The sequence below is a fragment of the Musa acuminata genome, chromosome BXJ1-6, assembly GCF_036884655.1.
Source record: "Musa acuminata AAA Group cultivar baxijiao chromosome BXJ1-6, Cavendish_Baxijiao_AAA, whole genome shotgun sequence".
Classification (NCBI taxonomy): domain Eukaryota; kingdom Viridiplantae; phylum Streptophyta; class Magnoliopsida; order Zingiberales; family Musaceae; genus Musa; species Musa acuminata.
In genome coordinates this window covers 12,553,510-12,572,077 of record NC_088332.1, presented here as the reverse complement: position 1 = coordinate 12,572,077, position 18,568 = coordinate 12,553,510, and the positions used below count along the sequence as shown (strand labels likewise).

The window sequence follows — 18,568 nt, the reverse complement described above, 5'->3', positions numbered from 1 at the left end:
AGGATTTGCTTAGATTGCCTCCTAAATCGAATTCAACGTCAATCTTCTCCTTAGCACTATACTTATTTCTAAGCCTCTAGTATGATCTGAGTCGAACTACAAGAGATGAAGAGACAAATGTAGGACTTACTAGATGATGACTTCACTTAACTTAGTGTTTTTTCATAAGGTACTCTGTTTTATTTGTGAAAAATAAGAATATGTCGTTGAGCTTATGTATTAACTATAGGCAACTCGACTAAGTCATCATCCATAATAAATATCTTCTTTCTTGGATGAATGATTTATGATCATCTTTAAGGTATTTGAGTACATTCAAAGCTTAATCTAAGATATAAGTACTATTAATTGAAGATAAAAAAAATAGATGTATAAAAGATATAATCATTATAAATTTTTTGGTGATGCCTTTTGGGTTAAATAATGCACCGATTGTTTTAATTGATCTCGTGAACAAAATCTTTCACTCCTAGATAAATTTATAATTATATTTATTAGTGATATTCTGATCATTTTAAAAGTAATCAAATCATGTGGTCTTCAAGATTCTAAGGCATGAAAGACTATATGTGAAAGTAAAATGTTATGTTTATCATGGATGTGAAGTATAGTGTAAATATATTTATTAATCCTCAAAAACTTGAATCTATTTTAAATTAGAAGTAACCAATTAATGTTTTAGAAATCAGGAGCTTATTAGATTGACTAGTTAATATAAAATATTTGTTGAATGATTTTTTAAAGTGACAACTATTTGATAAGATTGACTTAAAAGAATGTAAAACTTGTTTAAAATGATGAATATCAATGAGGTCTTGAGGAATTTAAAAAAGGGTTAAATGATGCCCCTATTTTGGTGGTTCCTGTGAAGGAGAAAGATTTGTGATTTATGGTGATGGTTGTATTCAAAGACTTAGATGTGTACTAATGTATTTAAACAATTAAAGACTCATGAAAAGAATTATTTTACATATAATCCATAATTAGTAGCTATTATTTTTAGTTAAAAATCTATAGATATAATCTTTATGAGCATATTGTTGAGATTTTCACTATTCTTAAATATCTCTTTACACAGAAAAACTTAGATATGAGACAATGTAGATGGATGGATTTTTTTAAGCCCAGGTGTTTGAACACTTGTATCAAAAACTTTATCTAAGTGTTTGAACATTAAGTACCTGTTAGAAAATTACACAAGATGCATATTCTCGAATAGAAATGCGAACAGATTGATGCTAGCTTTTGTTTTAAGATTAGTTAGGATATTGAAGTGTTATAATTTTATTTGAGTGATTATTGATTGATTTATTAAATCTACGTATTTTCTCTCAATTGATAAAGGATATTCCTCAGATTACCTAAGTCAGATTTGAACCTAGGCTTAGTTAAACCTAGTCATAGGGTGTGGCTTAACTCACGTCTCGATCTGACCTAGACCTCGACTCAATTGGGCTTGACCTAAAGCATGCTACATGAGTCCGATATAGTTCCAAATGTTATCACGGAGCTACTCGACTTGACGAGCCATCGATGTGGCCTAATTTGGGAAAGCCCGATGTAGCTTGCGAGTTATGGTTTGATGTGTGCTAGCACGGTCCAACATCTATGACCCAAGTGCGGCTTGGCATTGCAATGCAACTCGATGCTTTTTTTTTTTCCCTCTAGTGAACATGCTAAGCACACAGCCCTGTGTTAGTATAGTTTTGGGCTAGAGTTAGCTTAGAAGTTTCATTTTGTATTTTGACTTGTTTTATGAGTTTGAGATCAATTAATCCTAAATTAAACATGAGATGAATCAATTTGACCTGTTATGATTGTTCAAAGTGATTTTATATCAAAATAGATTGGTTCAAATAGTTTGACCTAAATTGGACCTAACCAAATATAAATTAGACCTGACCTGGTTAGAATGCTTTTAGTTGGATTGAGTCTAATCTGAGGTTATTAGATGAATTCAATTGAGGTTTATACCGATTGAAGGATAATAAGAGTATGATTTTTTATACTGATATTGCTTAATCATTTTCCTCATTAATGGATGTACATTGTAACATAGTCCTAGAACTAACATAAAACATGAGTTTAATAGGATAAGAAGACCTAGACAACTCCTTTTAATTACAAAATATTATTATACCAATAGAATGATTTTATTCGAGGATATAACAGATCGTCAAACATGATAATTAAATAATTTTTTATTTACTATCGGAAGAAACATGTCTTTACTTTGATGAGCGAGGGATATCACTCAACCGTTAGAAACTTCTATATAGATTCACTTTATCGGATTCAGAGAGAATCCATTACGAGAGATAAAGTATCTTCGTATCCACATTATTTGTCGTTATGTAGAGCTGCATGGAGACACTTAGATTTATATATAGCTTTAGTTTAAGCCAAAAAACAAATAAAGGTATTTAAAAAAATATTTCAAACTTTATTATATGCTGCAGTTGTGAACACGTGCTTGAGTTGTGATTACGTGGCAAATATATTACATTTGTGTATTTACACTTGACGAAGATATACATTCAAAGAGCTTCACGGGCAAAGATTTTATGTCTAGATCGTCTAATGAGAAAAAGTCCCTTTTGAGGCAAAATGGTGGCCTTCTCTTTTCTAGAGCAGAACCAAGGCATAAACAAGAGATTGTGAGATTGCTGAAAGAGGATGGCGAGGTAGTTGCAATGACGGGGGATGGAGTGAATGATGCCCCTGCATTGAAAATGGCAGATATTGGTATAGCAATGGGCATTGCTGGGACAGAGGTATGTGCTGCACTCTTTCTTGTTTTTCTTTTTCTGCTTTCCATTGGCTTTATATTTTGTCTAGATTGTCATACCCAAGTAAGAAATTGTCCCACTATCTATGAGATTTATTGAAAATATGTTAATCTGTAACTATGCTTGGCGAGGATGGATAACTAGTTAGAGCTGTAAGTGAGGTAGTGTAATTGTAGACAATAATGAGCAACTTAATGTTCATACGGCACTGGAAGTTGATGGATATTCTGGACCTTTTATGTCAGCTTTGCCCGTTCCTATTTGTTCTGACCAACATCCTATGTTCACATGTAACCCATTTCCTGGTACTGGACTCTCCATCTTTGCCAGATGAAATTGATTTTTTTTTCCCCCCTCTTTTGCCAACATGTTAAATTATCATCCAGTTGCAATTACTTTATCAGAGAATATTGTAATGTGATTGTGGTGTAATTGTAAAGATAGAGTATCTTTTGAAACTAAACTTTGTTTATGTCTAATTGTGTCAGTTTTACATCTAATTTTGGATATTTTGTTCCACTCTTATTTTCTATTCTGTTTGTCATCTTGAGACCTTGATCCTCTTAAACAAAGGTCATTTGCGTTTTTAAAAGATTGTGTTACCCTAACCAGTACTAATTCATGGCAACAGCTGTCTTAACATTGCTTTATTTCAGGTTGCTAAGGAAGCCTCAGACATGGTGCTAGCAGATGATAATTTTAATACAATAGTTGCAGCAGTTGGTGAGGGAAGATCAATTTACAACAATATGAAAGCTTTCATAAGGTCTTATCTTTTTTATTTAATATAGTATTCAATCTGTCAATTTTACTATTAGTAAGAACTGTTATTGTATCTTCTTATCCAGAATGTCCCAACCAGATTTATGCATATAAGCTAGCTGAATGCTTTGTATAATTTGGCTAGTTAAATAGTACGAATGGTACTTTATGTTCTTGTGAATTTTCACTAGTAAAAATGTAATATATAGCTAAGCGTAAAACTTTTTTTTTGTTGTAAAATTGAAGTCTGTTTGCCATGGTGTTTAATAAGATAATAGCTGGGAGGACAAACACTAACATAAAAGGGTAATTCTGGTGGAATACTAGAACCTGAAAGGTGGGATTCGTTGTTATTATATCTCTTTTCTTAAATTTTAACTGTATCTTGGAAATAAATGAGAACTTAAAGATAATTCTACCATTAAGACAATTCATTATTTTAGTTGTTTCTAGATATTTTAGCAGTGTTGGGCCATGAATTGCAATTTACTTTGATCTGTTTGGTTGGTTATTTAGCCTCTATGACTGGGCTTTTTAGTCATGGTTGGCATTGAATTTGATCACTTAATGACCTTTTACGGGAAGGTATTAGTCTGACTGCTGGATCAGAGATGAATGGAATTCTCACAATCAAATGTCGTGCACAGTGGACAACATGCCTTCCTGACATTTTCATTAGTTCCTAACACTACTTTTCTTGTTTTCATCGTTTCTGTATGCTACTGCTGTTCTCTGCTGCAGAAATGAACCTGCAGAAACTTACTCCACCGAGTAATTGGATGTGAGTCAGTCCTCTTGGTTTGGCCAACAGTAGTGCTTTAAATCAACTAATGAACATATGGGATTTTTTTTTTTTGTGGATTTCCTTGATTTTAGAATATACTATTGCTGTTGTCATGCAATACATGGACTCAAAATTCTGTTGAATGCCTAATTGCTGTTTAATCACTTTCTCTTTTTTTGTTTATGTTCATTGACGATTTTAGCTATGAATATCTCTCATTTTCTAACTACAGGTACATGATCTCCTCAAATATTGGTGAAGTTGCTTCCATTTTTCTTACGGCGGCTTTAGGTATTCCTGAAGGGTTGATACCAGTTCAACTTTTGTGGGTCAATCTTGTCACAGATGGCCCTCCTGCAACTGCTCTTGGATTCAACCCACCTGACAAAGATATTATGAAGAAGCCACCTCGTAGGAGTGATGATTCATTGATTACTGCATGGATTTTATTCCGTTATATGGTAAGTCATCTTTTATCTTTGTTTTATGCTATGCATTAACTTGTTATGTGTTTACTTGTATGTCTCATGGCCTAGGTTGTTTCTGTGGTGAATTGCTTATTCTTTTTCTTCTTTCAACTCTGAAATTCCAAGGCCCCATTGTGATTCTTTCTTTTTTCTTAAGAAAACCTGGAAATGAATGCAATTTAGTTTATTATTTTATTGATAATTGCCTTGAAGCATTTTTTTCATTTCTAAAAATTTCCAATAACTGTCTTAGCATGATAACCATCTTTTAGTCCCTGCAATCTAACGTCTGGTGATTTCCTTCCTTCGACCTTTGACCACATTTCTTCTCCAAATTGATATCTTGATAAGTTGATTACCATCTGTGTTCTCTATTATTAGTATTTTTGCAAAAAGATGCATGGATCCTATAAATGATTGAGATGAGGTTTTTGTTGATCTTTGATGCCTAAGCGTTGTATGATAATCCTCATGTTTAATAAAGAAGGGTAATTTCACTTTGATTTTGAACTCCAGCAAATTTTGAGTTAAATTTTAGGCTCTGCATCTTTTATATCCAAACAATTAAAACATACCAATAGTAGTTGTTGTATATACATGTTATGGGTATAAAACCTTTACAGGCATCTGCCAGGGAAAGGATGTTAAGATGCCTGTTAAAATTAGGGGGCTAAAGTTAAAAGAACCGAAAACTTAGATAGCAGGAATAAAGTTTTGATCAACTGGGCTTTTTTAATTATCAGCCGTCCCTGCATGGTATTGTCATCATTTATAGTTCAATGGGTTCCCATCGAATGGTGAGGTGTCATCTCATAGCAGTTAGTTATTTTTATACTTTACATGTAACACTTTTTTTTTATTTCAAAGATTCAGACCTTTTTAGTGGCAGGCTGTAGATGCAAGACTAGTTTTAACTTGTACTATGAATATATTTTAGCCAAAATATTTGATTCTACTGACCTATTTAACTCCATATATAGGTCATCGGACTTTATGTGGGGATTGCCACTGTGGGTATCTTCATTATATGGTATACTCATGGTTCTTTTGCGGGCATTGACTTGAGTGGTGATGGCCATACTCTTGTAACCTATTCTCAACTCTCTAATTGGGGAGAATGCTCCTCATGGGAGGGCTTCAAGGTCGCACCATTCACTGCTGGGGCACGGAGTTTCACCTTTGACGACAATCCCTGTGACTACTTCCAGACCGGCAAGGTGAAGGCTATGACCCTTTCGCTGTCTGTCTTGGTGGCGATTGAGATGTTCAATTCACTGAATGCATTATCCGAAGATGGGAGCCTTCTGAGCATGCCTCCCTGGGCCAATCCGTGGCTTCTTTTGGCCATGTCCATCTCATTTGGGCTGCATTTCTTGATATTGTATGTCCCTTTCCTTGCTCAAGTGTTTGGAATAGTGCCTCTCAGTTTCAACGAGTGGCTCCTGGTGTTGGTGGTTGCATTTCCGGTGATCCTTATCGACGAGGTCCTCAAGTTTGTTGGGCGCTGCACAAATTCTTCAGGTGCCAAGAGACGCCCCACGAAGCACAAGGATGAGTAGATGCTAGCATATAAGATTCATATTGTGAATCATATTTGACCAAGGTGGTCGTTCTGATTCTTTTCTTTCCTCCTTTTAAGTGGGTTGTTTGAGAATCAGGCAACCAGGGCAACATTCAAAATTAGTTTGGCTGGCAGAACTAGTATTGGATTTAGATATTTACCTTTGATTCTTAAACACATCTTTTATGAATCTGGAATTATACCGGAACCCTTCTGTAGTAGTAATTATGAGCTGGAATTACGAATCTGGAATTATGCTCGTCCGTTTAATATACTCTTCTTCAGTGAAGGATCGACATTAATTTTAAATATATTTTTGTTTCTCAGAGACAAATTATGCTGTTTCAAGCGTGCTGCTGCTGGTGGAGCATTTTTGGTTTCCAACTCTGAAACTTCGCCTTGGTAATTACCTTGAATTCCTTCTTCCTCCTGTTATAATCACCTCTGCGCAAACGACCAAATGGGAAGCGAACACTGTTCTGAGGGCTGCCGCTTATTGGGAAAATGTCGGGCATCAACAGCAACAGTGGCTTCCGCACCTTACATGATTCCAACCACAGCCGTTGTTGATACGCCGCCTCTCGTTCTCCAAGCGCGTAAAGCCAGACGCTGCGTCTGGCGACCTGTGTCTCGTCGACGTCGAAGACCTCGACACTGCGTTTGCCGACTTGTGTCTCGTCGAGGTCAAAGAGCTTGTCGGCGCAGGATGACCTCAGAGAAGTCTTCGACTTCCGAGATTCCCCTGGTGAGCAATGCCGACATGAGCATGTCACGACAGTAGGGATCGATTGTTGGTTCTATACGTGTGCCTGATGATGAACCATGGATTCTGCATCATGCGGATGCAGAAGCATTTAAAAAAAAAAAAACTTAAATTTTATTAAAATATACGAAGCTCATTAGATAACTAAAAGATCATTTACATAAATTATGACTTTATTAAATATAGAATGAACGAGGAGAGACAGTTCATGATGTGAAGTGAGACTTTTCCTCCACCACATTTCCACCGCCTCTGTCAGCCACTTCAGTCATGAGACTTTTCTTCTTGCAGAACGTTCCTTTAATTGTAGGTACGCCTCTTCTTCTTCGTAGTCTCCACCTTCCATGGCTAAGCACCTCAAGACCTCCCTTCTCTTGCTGCTTCCACTACTTCCTCTCCTCGTCGCAACTGTTTCAGCTGGTGGTATTATTCCTTCTCCCATGGAGCTAAGATTGCTAACGCTGCGGCGCATTCTAACCCTTTCCTGCTCTGTGACCTGCAGTGTTCCTCAGCATCGACTGTGGATCTTCGGAGTCGTTCATCGACGAAAGTAACATCGAATGGGTAGGCGACAACTTGTACATCGGGCACGGCCGAAGCTTCGTCTTCAGGAACCGCGGTTCGCTCTCGCGGGCCATGACCACACTCAGATTCTTCGACTCGAGGAGGAAGAGCTGTTACCGGATCGACGTTAGCGGCGGCGGACGAGTGCTCGTCCGTGCCAGCTTCAACTACGGGAACTACGACGGGAAGTCATTTCCTCCAAGCTTCGCTCTGCAGTTCGACGCCAACGGCTGGGACACGGTGGTGACGTCGCTGGATCAGCCGGTCTCGCGCGAGGCGATCTACGTGGTGAAAGGCGACGCCACCAGCGTGTGCGTCGCCCTGACGCTGACGAACCAGTTCCCGTTCGTGTCCGCCATCGAGGTCAGGAGCTTGGAGTGGAGCATGTATGCCCATGTCGACCCCAGCCGTGCGCTATTCCTGCGAACAAGGGAGGCCTTTGGTGCACAGCAAATCGTGAGGTACAAGGATGATGTTTATGACCGTATATGGACCCCAAGCATAATATCGAACGGGTTGACAGCACTCGCAAGTGATACAAGCTTCATCGTCCCGGATTCAATGGATAAGCCCCCAGCGTTGGTGCTGCAGACTGCAGTAGCACCCACCCAACCATCGAGCTTGTCGATTCTTCTCACTTATCGACCAACATCCACCCTAACAATCTTCATGAACATGTACTTCTCAGAGATGTCCGAGCTAGAGTCCACTCAGATGCGTTCCTTCGAGATCTATGTCGACGGCGTGAATGTTTCAGCACCTGTAAGCCCACCTTACCAGAATTTCATCGAGTTATCCTTTAACATGCCAGCAAACTCCAACACAGCCATCGAGTTGAGGCCCACGGCTGACTCCACGCTTCCGCCAATCATCAGCGCCATGGAGGTTTTCCTTGTCAGTGCTGCTCTGAGCAATGGAACCAATGCAGACGACGGTACGTCTTTGATCGAAACTTCATCCAATGTGGATAGCCGATGCTCAATCAAGCGAATACGAATGCCAAAAACTCCTGATTTCAACATGATAGTGAACGCACTTGGGACTCTGCAACGACAGTTCAAGGTCCTCCTGGACTGGAATGGCGATCCCTGCCTCCCATTATCCTACAACTGGGAATGGGTGAGATGCAGCTCCGATGAAAAACCTAGAATCACAGAACTGTAAGTTGGACGCACTCAAGCTTCGGACTCGCATCATTCCATTCTTAATCTCTAGTTTGATGCAGAATTCTATCCGGATTTAGACTTACTGGAGTTCTGCCCAACTTCGGTGCATTAACTGCCCTGGAAATTGTGTGAGTTGTATTTCTGAAACCTTGACAGCATTTTGTGTTCTCTGCTCAACCACTCTGATCTGTGTCCATTGGTGAGTTACAGAGATCTGCACGATAACTCCTTGAGTGGGGAGATTCCAGATTTCTTAGGCAATTTGCCCAAACTACGAATACTGTAAGCGATAGAATCTGCTTGGGATTTTAGCTTAGCATTCTGTACTGAAGATTATTGTGCATGCTCCATCTTGTAGAAACTTGGCTTACGACCACTTCAGTGGATGGGTACCCTCCTCGCTGACGCAGAACACCAAACTTGACTTGGAGTAAGCCAATCGAATTCCACAAACGGTTTGCATGCACGAATCGTAGGGTTGCTCAGTGTGTTCTTGCTGTTGTGCTTGTGCTTCCTCAGGGTTTCCGGTAATCAAGACTTGTGCCCGTCGGGCCGATCATGCAACGGGAGGAGAGGCTCGCCGAAGGAAGGGAAAGGCAAGGGACTTTGGTGGAAACTCGCCATTGTTGGTCTTGGCGTCTTTATAATAATATGCGCCTGTCAGATAGCCCCCGATCAATGGCAACAAGTTTATTCCTTTTTACAGAACCAATAAGGTTTAATTTTTGGGTATTTGTAAGATAATATTATTTAGGAATATTTAAAACTTACTTTGAATAAAGTTATTAATTAGCTTTATTCTGTCCTGAGTTGTGATTATGTGGAAAGTATGTCACATTTGGTGTATGTAATAAAAAAAAAATTTACAATTGTGATTTTTTTTTAATGATATTCGAGTATGATTGAAGGTTTACAGAGCCCTCGAATCGATATAAAGCATGGTTGAGAACCCTGATTTTGTAATTTCTTGATAGAAGATCAAGTGTTTAGATATCGCATTGGTATCATGTTTTGTCATTAAACTAAATAGAGACTTGGAGTCTCTTATTAAGACTATATTGGTGGTCATACATATTGATGATTTTTTATTAGTTAACCATATGTTTAAATGATGAAATGCCAGTTTATAAGAGTAATGAGCTACTGATTGATCTTATTTTCTAAGTAATGAGCTACTATTATGTTAGATTGTTTTAGAACAGTGAAACTTTTTTCTTCCATATGTTAGTCATTCTTTTTAATTTATTAGAACCCAAGAAGACTACTAAGAAAAGGTCGCAAATGATTCTTCGCTTTCATTTTAAACTTGGAAGAATCTAAGAAGATCATGCTACAAGATATCCTTGTTGTTAAGGATTTTTTAGAATTTTTTTTAAAGGATTTGCTTAGATTGCCTCCTAAATCGAATTCAACGTCAATCTTCTCCTTAGCACTATACTTATTTCTAAGCCTCTAGTATGATCTGAGTCGAACTACAAGAGATGAAGAGACAAATGTAGGACTTACTAGATGATGACTTCACTTAACTTAGTGTTTTTTCATAAGGTACTCTGTTTTATTTGTGAAAAATAAGAATATGTCGTTGAGCTTATGTATTAACTATAGGCAACTCGACTAAGTCATCATCCATAATAAATATCTTCTTTCTTGGATGAATGATTTATGATCATCTTTAAGGTATTTGAGTACATTCAAAGCTTAATCTAAGATATAAGTACTATTAATTGAAGATAAAAAAAATAGATGTATAAAAGATATAATCATTATAAATTTTTTGGTGATGCCTTTTGGGTTAAATAATGCACCGATTGTTTTAATTGATCTCGTGAACAAAATCTTTCACTCCTAGATAAATTTATAATTATATTTATTAGTGATATTCTGATCATTTTAAAAGTAATCAAATCATGTGGTCTTCAAGATTCTAAGGCATGAAAGACTATATGTGAAAGTAAAATGTTATGTTTATCATGGATGTGAAGTATAGTGTAAATATATTTATTAATCCTCAAAAACTTGAATCTATTTTAAATTAGAAGTAACCAATTAATGTTTTAGAAATCAGGAGCTTATTAGATTGACTAGTTAATATAAAATATTTGTTGAATGATTTTTTAAAGTGACAACTATTTGATAAGATTGACTTAAAAGAATGTAAAACTTGTTTAAAATGATGAATATCAATGAGGTCTTGAGGAATTTAAAAAAGGGTTAAATGATGCCCCTATTTTGGTGGTTCCTGTGAAGGAGAAAGATTTGTGATTTATGGTGATGGTTGTATTCAAAGACTTAGATGTGTACTAATGTATTTAAACAATTAAAGACTCATGAAAAGAATTATTTTACATATAATCCATAATTAGTAGCTATTATTTTTAGTTAAAAATCTATAGATATAATCTTTATGAGCATATTGTTGAGATTTTCACTATTCTTAAATATCTCTTTACACAGAAAAACTTAGATATGAGACAATGTAGATGGATGGATTTTTTTAAGCCCAGGTGTTTGACACTTGTATCAAAAACTTTATCTAAGTGTTTGAACATTAAGTACCTGTTAGAAAATTACACAAGATGCATATTCTCGAATAGAAATGCGAACAGATTGATGCTAGCTTTTGTTTTAAGATTAGTTAGGATATTGAAGTGTTATAATTTTATTTGAGTGATTATTGATTGATTTATTAAATCTACGTATTTTCTCTCAATTGATAAAGGATATTCCTCAGATTACCTAAGTCAGATTTGAACCTAGGCTTAGTTAAACCTAGTCATAGGGTGTGGCTTAACTCACGTCTCGATCTGACCTAGACCTCGACTCAATTGGGCTTGACCTAAAGCATGCTACATGAGTTCGATATAGTTCCAAATGTTATCACGGAGCTACTCGACTTGACGAGCCATCGATGTGGCCTAATTTGGGAAAGCCCGATGTAGCTTGCGAGTTATGGTTTGATGTGTGCTAGCACGGTCCAACATCTATGACCCAAGTGCGGCTTGGCATTGCAATGCAACTCGATGCTTTTTTTTTTTCCCTCTAGTGAACATGCTAAGCACACAGCCCTGTGTTAGTATAGTTTTGGGCTAGAGTTAGCTTAGAAGTTTCATTTTGTATTTTGACTTGTTTTATGAGTTTGAGATCAATTAATCCTAAATTAAACATGAGATGAATCAATTTGACCTGTTATGATTGTTCAAAGTGATTTTATATCAAAATAGATTGGTTCAAATAGTTTGACCTAAATTGGACCTAACCAAATATAAATTAGACCTGACCTGGTTAGAATGCTTTTAGTTGGATTGAGTCTAATCTGAGGTTATTAGATGAATTCAATTGAGGTTTATACCGATTGAAGGATAATAAGAGTATGATTTTTTATACTGATATTGCTTAATCATTTTCCTCATTAATGGATGTACATTGTAACATAGTCCTAGAACTAACATAAAACATGAGTTTAATAGGATAAGAAGACCTAGACAACTCCTTTTAATTACAAAATATTATTATACCAATAGAATGATTTTATTCGAGGATATAACAGATCGTCAAACATGATAATTAAATAATTTTTTATTTACTATCGGAAGAAACATGTCTTTACTTTGATGAGCGAGGGATATCACTCAACCGTTAGAAACTTCTATATAGATTCACTTTATCGGATTCAGAGAGAATCCATTACGAGAGATAAAGTATCTTCGTATCCACATTATTTGTCGTTATGTAGAGCTGCATGGAGACACTTAGATTTATATATAGCTTTAGTTTAAGCCAAAAAACAAATAAAGGTATTTAAAAAAATATTTCAAACTTTATTATATGCTGCAGTTGTGAACACGTGCTTGAGTTGTGATTACGTGGCAAATATATTACATTTGGCCCCCCCCCCACCCCTCTCGATTCTTGCAGATAGTGCAGCTATTCATTCTGATGCTTGACTCCATGCATGTATGTTTCGGCTGACACCTCGATCGAATGAATTCATGGTGGGACACCACAGTGGAAGCTCAAGCAGTACCACCGCGTGTAAACGAAGAGAACAGGATGGAGGTCGAGAGAACTGGTTGACTCCAATGACCCAACTCGGTTGATGGAAGAGACCAACGAGTTAGACTCGACAACAGGAAGCTAAACATATAAAAACAACTTAATTCGACCACAGTGGGAGTCGAACCCACGACCTTCTATTCATTCTGATGCTTGACTCCATGCATGTATGTTTCGGCTGACACCTCGATCGAATGAATTCATGGTGGGACACCACAGTGGAAGCTCAAGCAGTACCACCGCGTGTAAACGAAGAGAACAGGATGGAGGTCGAGAGAACTGGTTGACTCCAATGACCCAACTCGGTTGATGGAAGAGACCAACGAGTTAGACTCGACAACAGGAAGCTAAACATATAAAAACAACTTAATTCGACCACAGTGGGAGTCGAACCCACGACCTTCTGATCCGAAGTCAGACGCGCTAATCCACTGCGCTATGCGGTCTTCCTTGAAAGGCTGCTAACAAGATTATTGATAACAGTTATTTTTCTCGACATATTTCAAACGACTGACTTAAGTCGACCACAGTGGGAGTCGAACCCACGACCTTCTGATCCGAAGTCAGACGCGCTAATCCACTGCGCTATGCGGTCTTCATGGACACTCGCTTCGTCTTCACTTCCTCTTCTCTTCTCTCTCTCTCTCTCTCTCTCTCTCTCTCTCTCTCTCTCTCTCTCTCTCTCTCTCTCTCTCTCTCTCTCTCTCTCTCTCTCTCTCTCTCTCTCTCTCTCTCTCTCTCTCTCTCTCTCTCTCTCTCTCTCTCTCTCTCTCTCTCTCTCTCTCTCTCTCTCTCTCTCTCTCTCTCTGTGCTTCCTGGACTACAGGGGTAGTTCTCCGCAGGAGGCACTGTAGATCTACTCTTGATTCGAGTCTCCGGCCGTACGATCCAGCGATGAAGCAGCTCCACAAGCAAAGCAGCCTCAACCAGAACCAACAGATCCCCACGTACGCCGCCAAGCCAGCCAAGCCGCAAGCCCGCCCCACCTCCGCCTCCTCGTCCCCCTCCTTTTTACGTGCCGCCGCCGGCTACCTCCTCCGGGAGCAGCGCCTCCTCTTCGTCCTCGCCGGCGCTGTCATCGCTTCCACCTTCTTCCTTCTTCAACCCTACTATCACTCCTCCACCTCCGGACTCCAGCCCTCTGATCACCTCGCCCACCGCCATCCGTCCTTCTCCTCCTTCGGCGGCGGCGGCGATGCCGCCTTGGGTGGTAGTGGGAAGAGGGTGCCGGTGGGGCTGAAGAAGCCGTCGAAGCGGGTCGTCGTCACGGGGGGCGCCGGCTTCGTCGGGAGCCACCTGGTCGACAAGCTGCTGTCCAGGGGGGATAGCGTGATCGTGATCGATAATTTCTTCACCGGGAGGAAGGAGAACGTGGTGCATCATTTCGGGAACCCGAGGTTCGAGCTGATCCGCCATGACGTTGTCGAGCCGATCTTGCTGGAGGTGGACGAGATCTACCATCTCGCATGCCCGGCTTCGCCGGTGCATTACAAGTATAACCCCATCAAGACTATCATATCCTTCTGATTTGTAAACAATCTTCATTTCGCAACATTTGTTCGAATTCCATGCTTCTCTCGTACTCTGGTAATGGTTGGCTTCGACCTCAGATGGATCTAGGAATTATGTTTGCATTTGCATAAAAATTGAAGGCATAGATTCGTGGAATTAGGATTGGTTCTGTGAAAGTAACTATTTTTTTTATTGATCTATTGTCAAAGCATGATCTTTTTTGTTTGGGTGAATTGAATAAATTGCTTTTCTAATTCATTTAGTTACCATTTGCATGAATTTAGAGATTGAAGTATGTAGCATGTCTTTTCTTATTTCTTGTTTTGAATTACTTTCATGCTGAACGTCTGTTGGATTCCTTTAGGCACTGATATGCTTTTTAATGGAGTAGCAAAGATGATTCTTTTTGTTTCATATATTGTTTTAAATTCTTAACAATTGAGTACAAGACAAATGTGATGGGAACATTGAACATGTTGGGATTGGCAAAGAGAATTGGAGCGCGATTCCTGTTGACAAGTACCAGCGAGGTGTATGGTGATCCACTTGAGCATCCACAGAAGGAGACATACTGGGGCCATGTCAATCCTATAGGTTTGCCAAATTGTATTCAAGCTTGTTGATGCTTCTTTTAACAAAACATTTTGTTGTTCTCACACATTTCACTGTAGGGGTTAAGCATTTTCTCGGATTTCTTGTTTATTCTGTTCTTTTTGTTATCTGTTTCTCCATTTATATTCACTGGATTGATGTTTTAACATTAATTGTCATTAATCCTTAGGTGTTAGGAGTTGCTATGATGAAGGAAAGAGAACAGCAGAAACTTTGACCATGGATTACCATCGTGGTGCTGAAGTTGAGGTGACTTTATGTACTTGTAAAATTAAGCCTTGTTTCTGTTGATGGTTATGTTGTGGTTTGTGATAGTACAGGACTATGACAATAGCCAAACATGTAGTGCATCTTTGTCAGTTAAGTTTCTGTAATCTTAAACTAACTAACTTGCATTTCTGATTTATGGCAATGCATTTTCAGGTCCGTATTGCACGAATATTCAATACATACGGACCTCGTATGTGCCTAGATGATGGCCGGGTTGTCAGTAACTTTGTTGCGCAGGTATCTTTTCTTCAAGCATAATGTTTTCTCTTTTGGGATTCAAAAAGCAATGAAGATTAGATATCATGAAGATGTAACGATCTTAAGAGTCACACTTTGCAGGCACTTCGTAAAGAACCTATGACAGTTTATGGTGATGGGAAGCAAACTCGAAGCTTCCAATTTGTTTCAGACTTGGTACTGAACAATGTCCTTGTACCTTTTATATTCACGGTAGACCTAATCTATCCTGCTTGCAGTAATATAAACTTTGCATGAATTACCTAATTCTTTTTAAAATATTGCTTTATGAGTCAAACCTTTTTCTTTCTGCACTTTTACTGGTTTGCTCAAGTAACAGGCCTGAAAAGCACTTCTCCTTCTTGACAGATCTTATTTTTGGTAATTGCAGTTAATGTTTACCATCTTAGAAACTTGAGAATGATATGTAGTGTGTGTTGTCTGAGACCCCCAATCTAGGAATTGTCCAGAACGTCTACCATCTATTTTATCATTTTCATGGTAAATATAATGGGCTCATTTAGGAAAATGCTTAACCTATATCCTACCTCTGAGTTGAACTAATTGGAATTCCATTGTCTGGATGCATCAGCAAGAATGAGTTTCTAATTTGTCCAGGCTTCTTGTGGTAGTTGTGATGTTATACTGGATGGCTCTCATTTTCCGTAAAGATAGTTGTCTAGCTTTGACTCCTAGAAGTCAAGTACATGAAAGAGTTGGTTGTTGTGGAGTTCTGGAGACATTTGAAGTATATCCAAGTAAGAGACTTACCAGAGCAGATCAACTTTTGAGTGAGACCAGTGCATCTCGGCTTACATTTGGCTTTTTTTTATCAATCTTACTTTGGGTTAATTGCATAATATTTCAGTCATATATGTCACATTACCTTGTGCGTCTTAGTTTCCCTTTGTATAGTTTGCTTGTATGCATATGTTTATACGTCACAGACTTGGCTCAGGATTCTCCAAAATGTTGGAACTAGCACGATATTCTAGATATTCTCATATGCTACATCATCATAAGATTACACGGATCGTTATGTATTGTATCGTCAATGATTTAGCTGGATTTTACAGTACATGCATGTAAAACAATCATTGTATCGTCAAAGATTGTATCGTTATGTATTGTATCGTCATATTATATGATTTTTTGGATATGATAATCAAGAACAGGGGCAAATGATATATTTGAGCCATGTATTCAAATATGTCTCCTAGTATGTTGATGCATATGTAGCCATTACTTCAAAAATCCTTCTGGTGTTTTCCTTTAATATAACATTTGATATTTGCTTTATTAACTCCTGTAATTTGCATGCTCAAGTTTTCACAGATGTCTATCTTAAGTAGTAGTTATGACTTTCTGAAGGAATATTGTTGTTGTCACTGCTGCAATTGCCATAGCTATAACTCTTTATATAAGAAAATGGGGGAAGAAAATAAATTTTCAATTTCTTATAAAACATTATAATCGACTTGTTCTAAGGCATTCCTGAGTTACACATTTTCCTTTATTTTGTGAAGAATCCAAGTAATGGAGGGTGAGAAAGATCGAAACAGTATTAGAAACAGAGGTGCCTCTGGCAGCCTTTTCCAATCAACACATGCTTGACCGACAAACGTGTGCAATATTCCTGTGTTACTGAGTGCATCTGCTTAAGCAGAACGTGATCGAAATTTGATTGTGAATATCTCTTCATTTCTAGATCATTTGTTGTCATGTGTTTGTTTCGAGCTGGCAGAATAAACTAGTGACGATTGCTACATGAAAATTTGCCAGGTTGATGGATTAGTGGCTCTTATGGAAGGTGAGCACATTGGACCTTTCAACTTGGGTAATCCAGGAGAGTTCACCATGCTGGAGCTAGCTGAGGTACTACCAGAAAGTTGAAGTATGTTATCATTCATTTTCTCCGCCCTTCTTTCAACATGTTAAGGTAACAATGTTCTAACATTTTTCCAGGTTGTGAAAGAAGTTGTTGATCCTTCTGCAACCATAGAATTCAGACCTAACACTGCAGATGATCCACATATGAGAAAACCTGACATATCGAAGGCAAAAGAACTGCTGAACTGGGAACCAAAGGTTACACTGCATGAAGGGCTGCCCCTAATGGTGACCGACTTCTCAAAGCGGATCTTAAGCACTGAGAAATGATTGTTAAGAGTATCAAATTGCATCTATCAGTTATATTAATTGCTCTCTTTGTTGCTGCAATTTTTGGAAATTCTGACTGCAGTTGATTCATTTATAGTATCATCAATAGCAAATTAATTAATATTATTTACATGTGAGATAGGTTTTGAAGACAACTAACTGTTCATTGTAACTCTAATATTTTGCCAGCCATTTTCAAAAAAGATTGATGCCTTTTATGGTACTTAAATTGAGATATAGAGATTGAAAATTGTGGTATTTGTTCTGCGTCACTGCATGCTTCTTGGTTTCTGTAAGCAGGATTGTATTAGAAAAATACATGATTATGTAGCATATTATGTGTTATCAAGAGACTAGTTATTATTGGTCTATTTGGATGTCAGGTGGGGCCCATTTTACGGCGACTATGGGCCCCGACTGTGGCCCAACTGTCCCATGATCCTCGCTCCATCGAACGGTTCGCGTCGCTGATTGATGAATCCCGACGAATCTGATGTGACTTGAAGAGCGACGGACGGGGTGTGGTACCATTGCAGGCGTAGCGACCCGTACTTAATCACGGAATCACGTCGGCGACTGATGAATCCGACGGTTCCGATGTGATTAAAGGTACGAGTCTTCCGTTCGCTTGACGCCCCACCGCCTTTAATCCGAACTCATTGTCCGTCGCACTGCGAAATCACCTTACGCTCTCACCTCTATTTTCCGAAATGCCACTCTCCTTTCCCGCGATGGATGAATACACAGAAGAGGACCTGGAGAGATCAAAGCGTGGATGGACGTCGATCCACCTTCCTTTCCAACGGCTTCAGAGGATGAGGGTTAGGTGCTGGCTTGTGCCTAGTCCTTGCCTCATCAGTGGTTGGAA

General features: G+C 38.4%; 3 protein-coding genes and 2 non-coding genes across 12 annotated transcripts; 3 read left to right on the top strand and 2 right to left on the bottom strand.

The window, feature by feature from the left end:
* The first annotated feature begins 2,508 nt into the window (after positions 1 to 2,508).
* LOC135676344 (calcium-transporting ATPase 1, endoplasmic reticulum-type-like) lies at positions 2,509 to 6,633 on the top strand. The gene is made up of 4 exons (XM_065187413.1): positions 2,509 to 2,774; positions 3,446 to 3,555; positions 4,568 to 4,796; positions 5,783 to 6,633. Exons 1-4 carry the CDS (start codon positions 2,565 to 2,567, stop codon positions 6,359 to 6,361), a joined length of 1,128 nt encoding a protein of 375 aa, XP_065043485.1. The 5' UTR covers positions 2,509 to 2,564; the 3' UTR covers positions 6,362 to 6,633.
* A 768-nt stretch (positions 6,634 to 7,401) lies between these two features.
* LOC135676343 (probable LRR receptor-like serine/threonine-protein kinase At1g05700) lies at positions 7,402 to 9,654 on the top strand. Of its 3 annotated transcripts, XM_065187411.1 has the most exons (7): positions 7,402 to 7,549; positions 7,629 to 8,624; positions 8,718 to 8,850; positions 8,916 to 8,984; positions 9,067 to 9,138; positions 9,215 to 9,286; positions 9,376 to 9,654. In XM_065187411.1, exons 1-7 carry the CDS (start codon positions 7,471 to 7,473, stop codon positions 9,569 to 9,571), a joined length of 1,617 nt encoding a protein of 538 aa, XP_065043483.1. In that variant the 5' UTR covers positions 7,402 to 7,470; the 3' UTR covers positions 9,572 to 9,654. The 3 variants fall into 3 exon arrangements, with proteins under 3 accessions (XP_065043483.1, XP_065043481.1, XP_065043482.1); XM_065187409.1 differs by having other exon boundaries at positions 7,629 to 8,850; XM_065187410.1 differs by having other exon boundaries at positions 7,418 to 7,546; positions 7,629 to 8,850.
* A 3,627-nt stretch (positions 9,655 to 13,281) lies between these two features.
* Positions 13,282 to 13,355, bottom strand: TRNAR-UCG (transfer RNA arginine (anticodon UCG)). Its single transcript has one exon. It is a non-coding gene; the product is annotated as a tRNA-Arg (tRNA).
* Positions 13,356 to 13,430: 75 nt separating this feature from the next.
* TRNAR-UCG (transfer RNA arginine (anticodon UCG)) lies at positions 13,431 to 13,504 on the bottom strand. The gene has a single exon. It is a non-coding gene; the product is annotated as a tRNA-Arg (tRNA).
* A 161-nt stretch (positions 13,505 to 13,665) lies between these two features.
* LOC135676340 (UDP-glucuronic acid decarboxylase 1-like) lies at positions 13,666 to 18,331 on the top strand. Of its 6 annotated transcripts, none has more exons than XM_065187402.1 (8): positions 13,666 to 14,425; positions 14,869 to 15,015; positions 15,203 to 15,282; positions 15,457 to 15,540; positions 15,643 to 15,753; positions 17,323 to 17,415; positions 17,506 to 17,658; positions 18,084 to 18,331. In XM_065187402.1, exons 1-8 carry the CDS (start codon positions 13,804 to 13,806, stop codon positions 18,192 to 18,194), a joined length of 1,401 nt encoding a protein of 466 aa, XP_065043474.1. In that variant the 5' UTR covers positions 13,666 to 13,803; the 3' UTR covers positions 18,195 to 18,331. The 6 variants fall into 6 exon arrangements, with proteins under 6 accessions (XP_065043474.1, XP_065043478.1, XP_065043476.1 ...); XM_065187403.1 differs by having other exon boundaries at positions 13,669 to 14,425; positions 15,643 to 15,717; XM_065187406.1 differs by lacking the exon at positions 18,084 to 18,331 and having other exon boundaries at positions 17,323 to 17,434; positions 17,506 to 17,645.
* Positions 18,332 to 18,568: the final 237 nt, after the last annotated feature.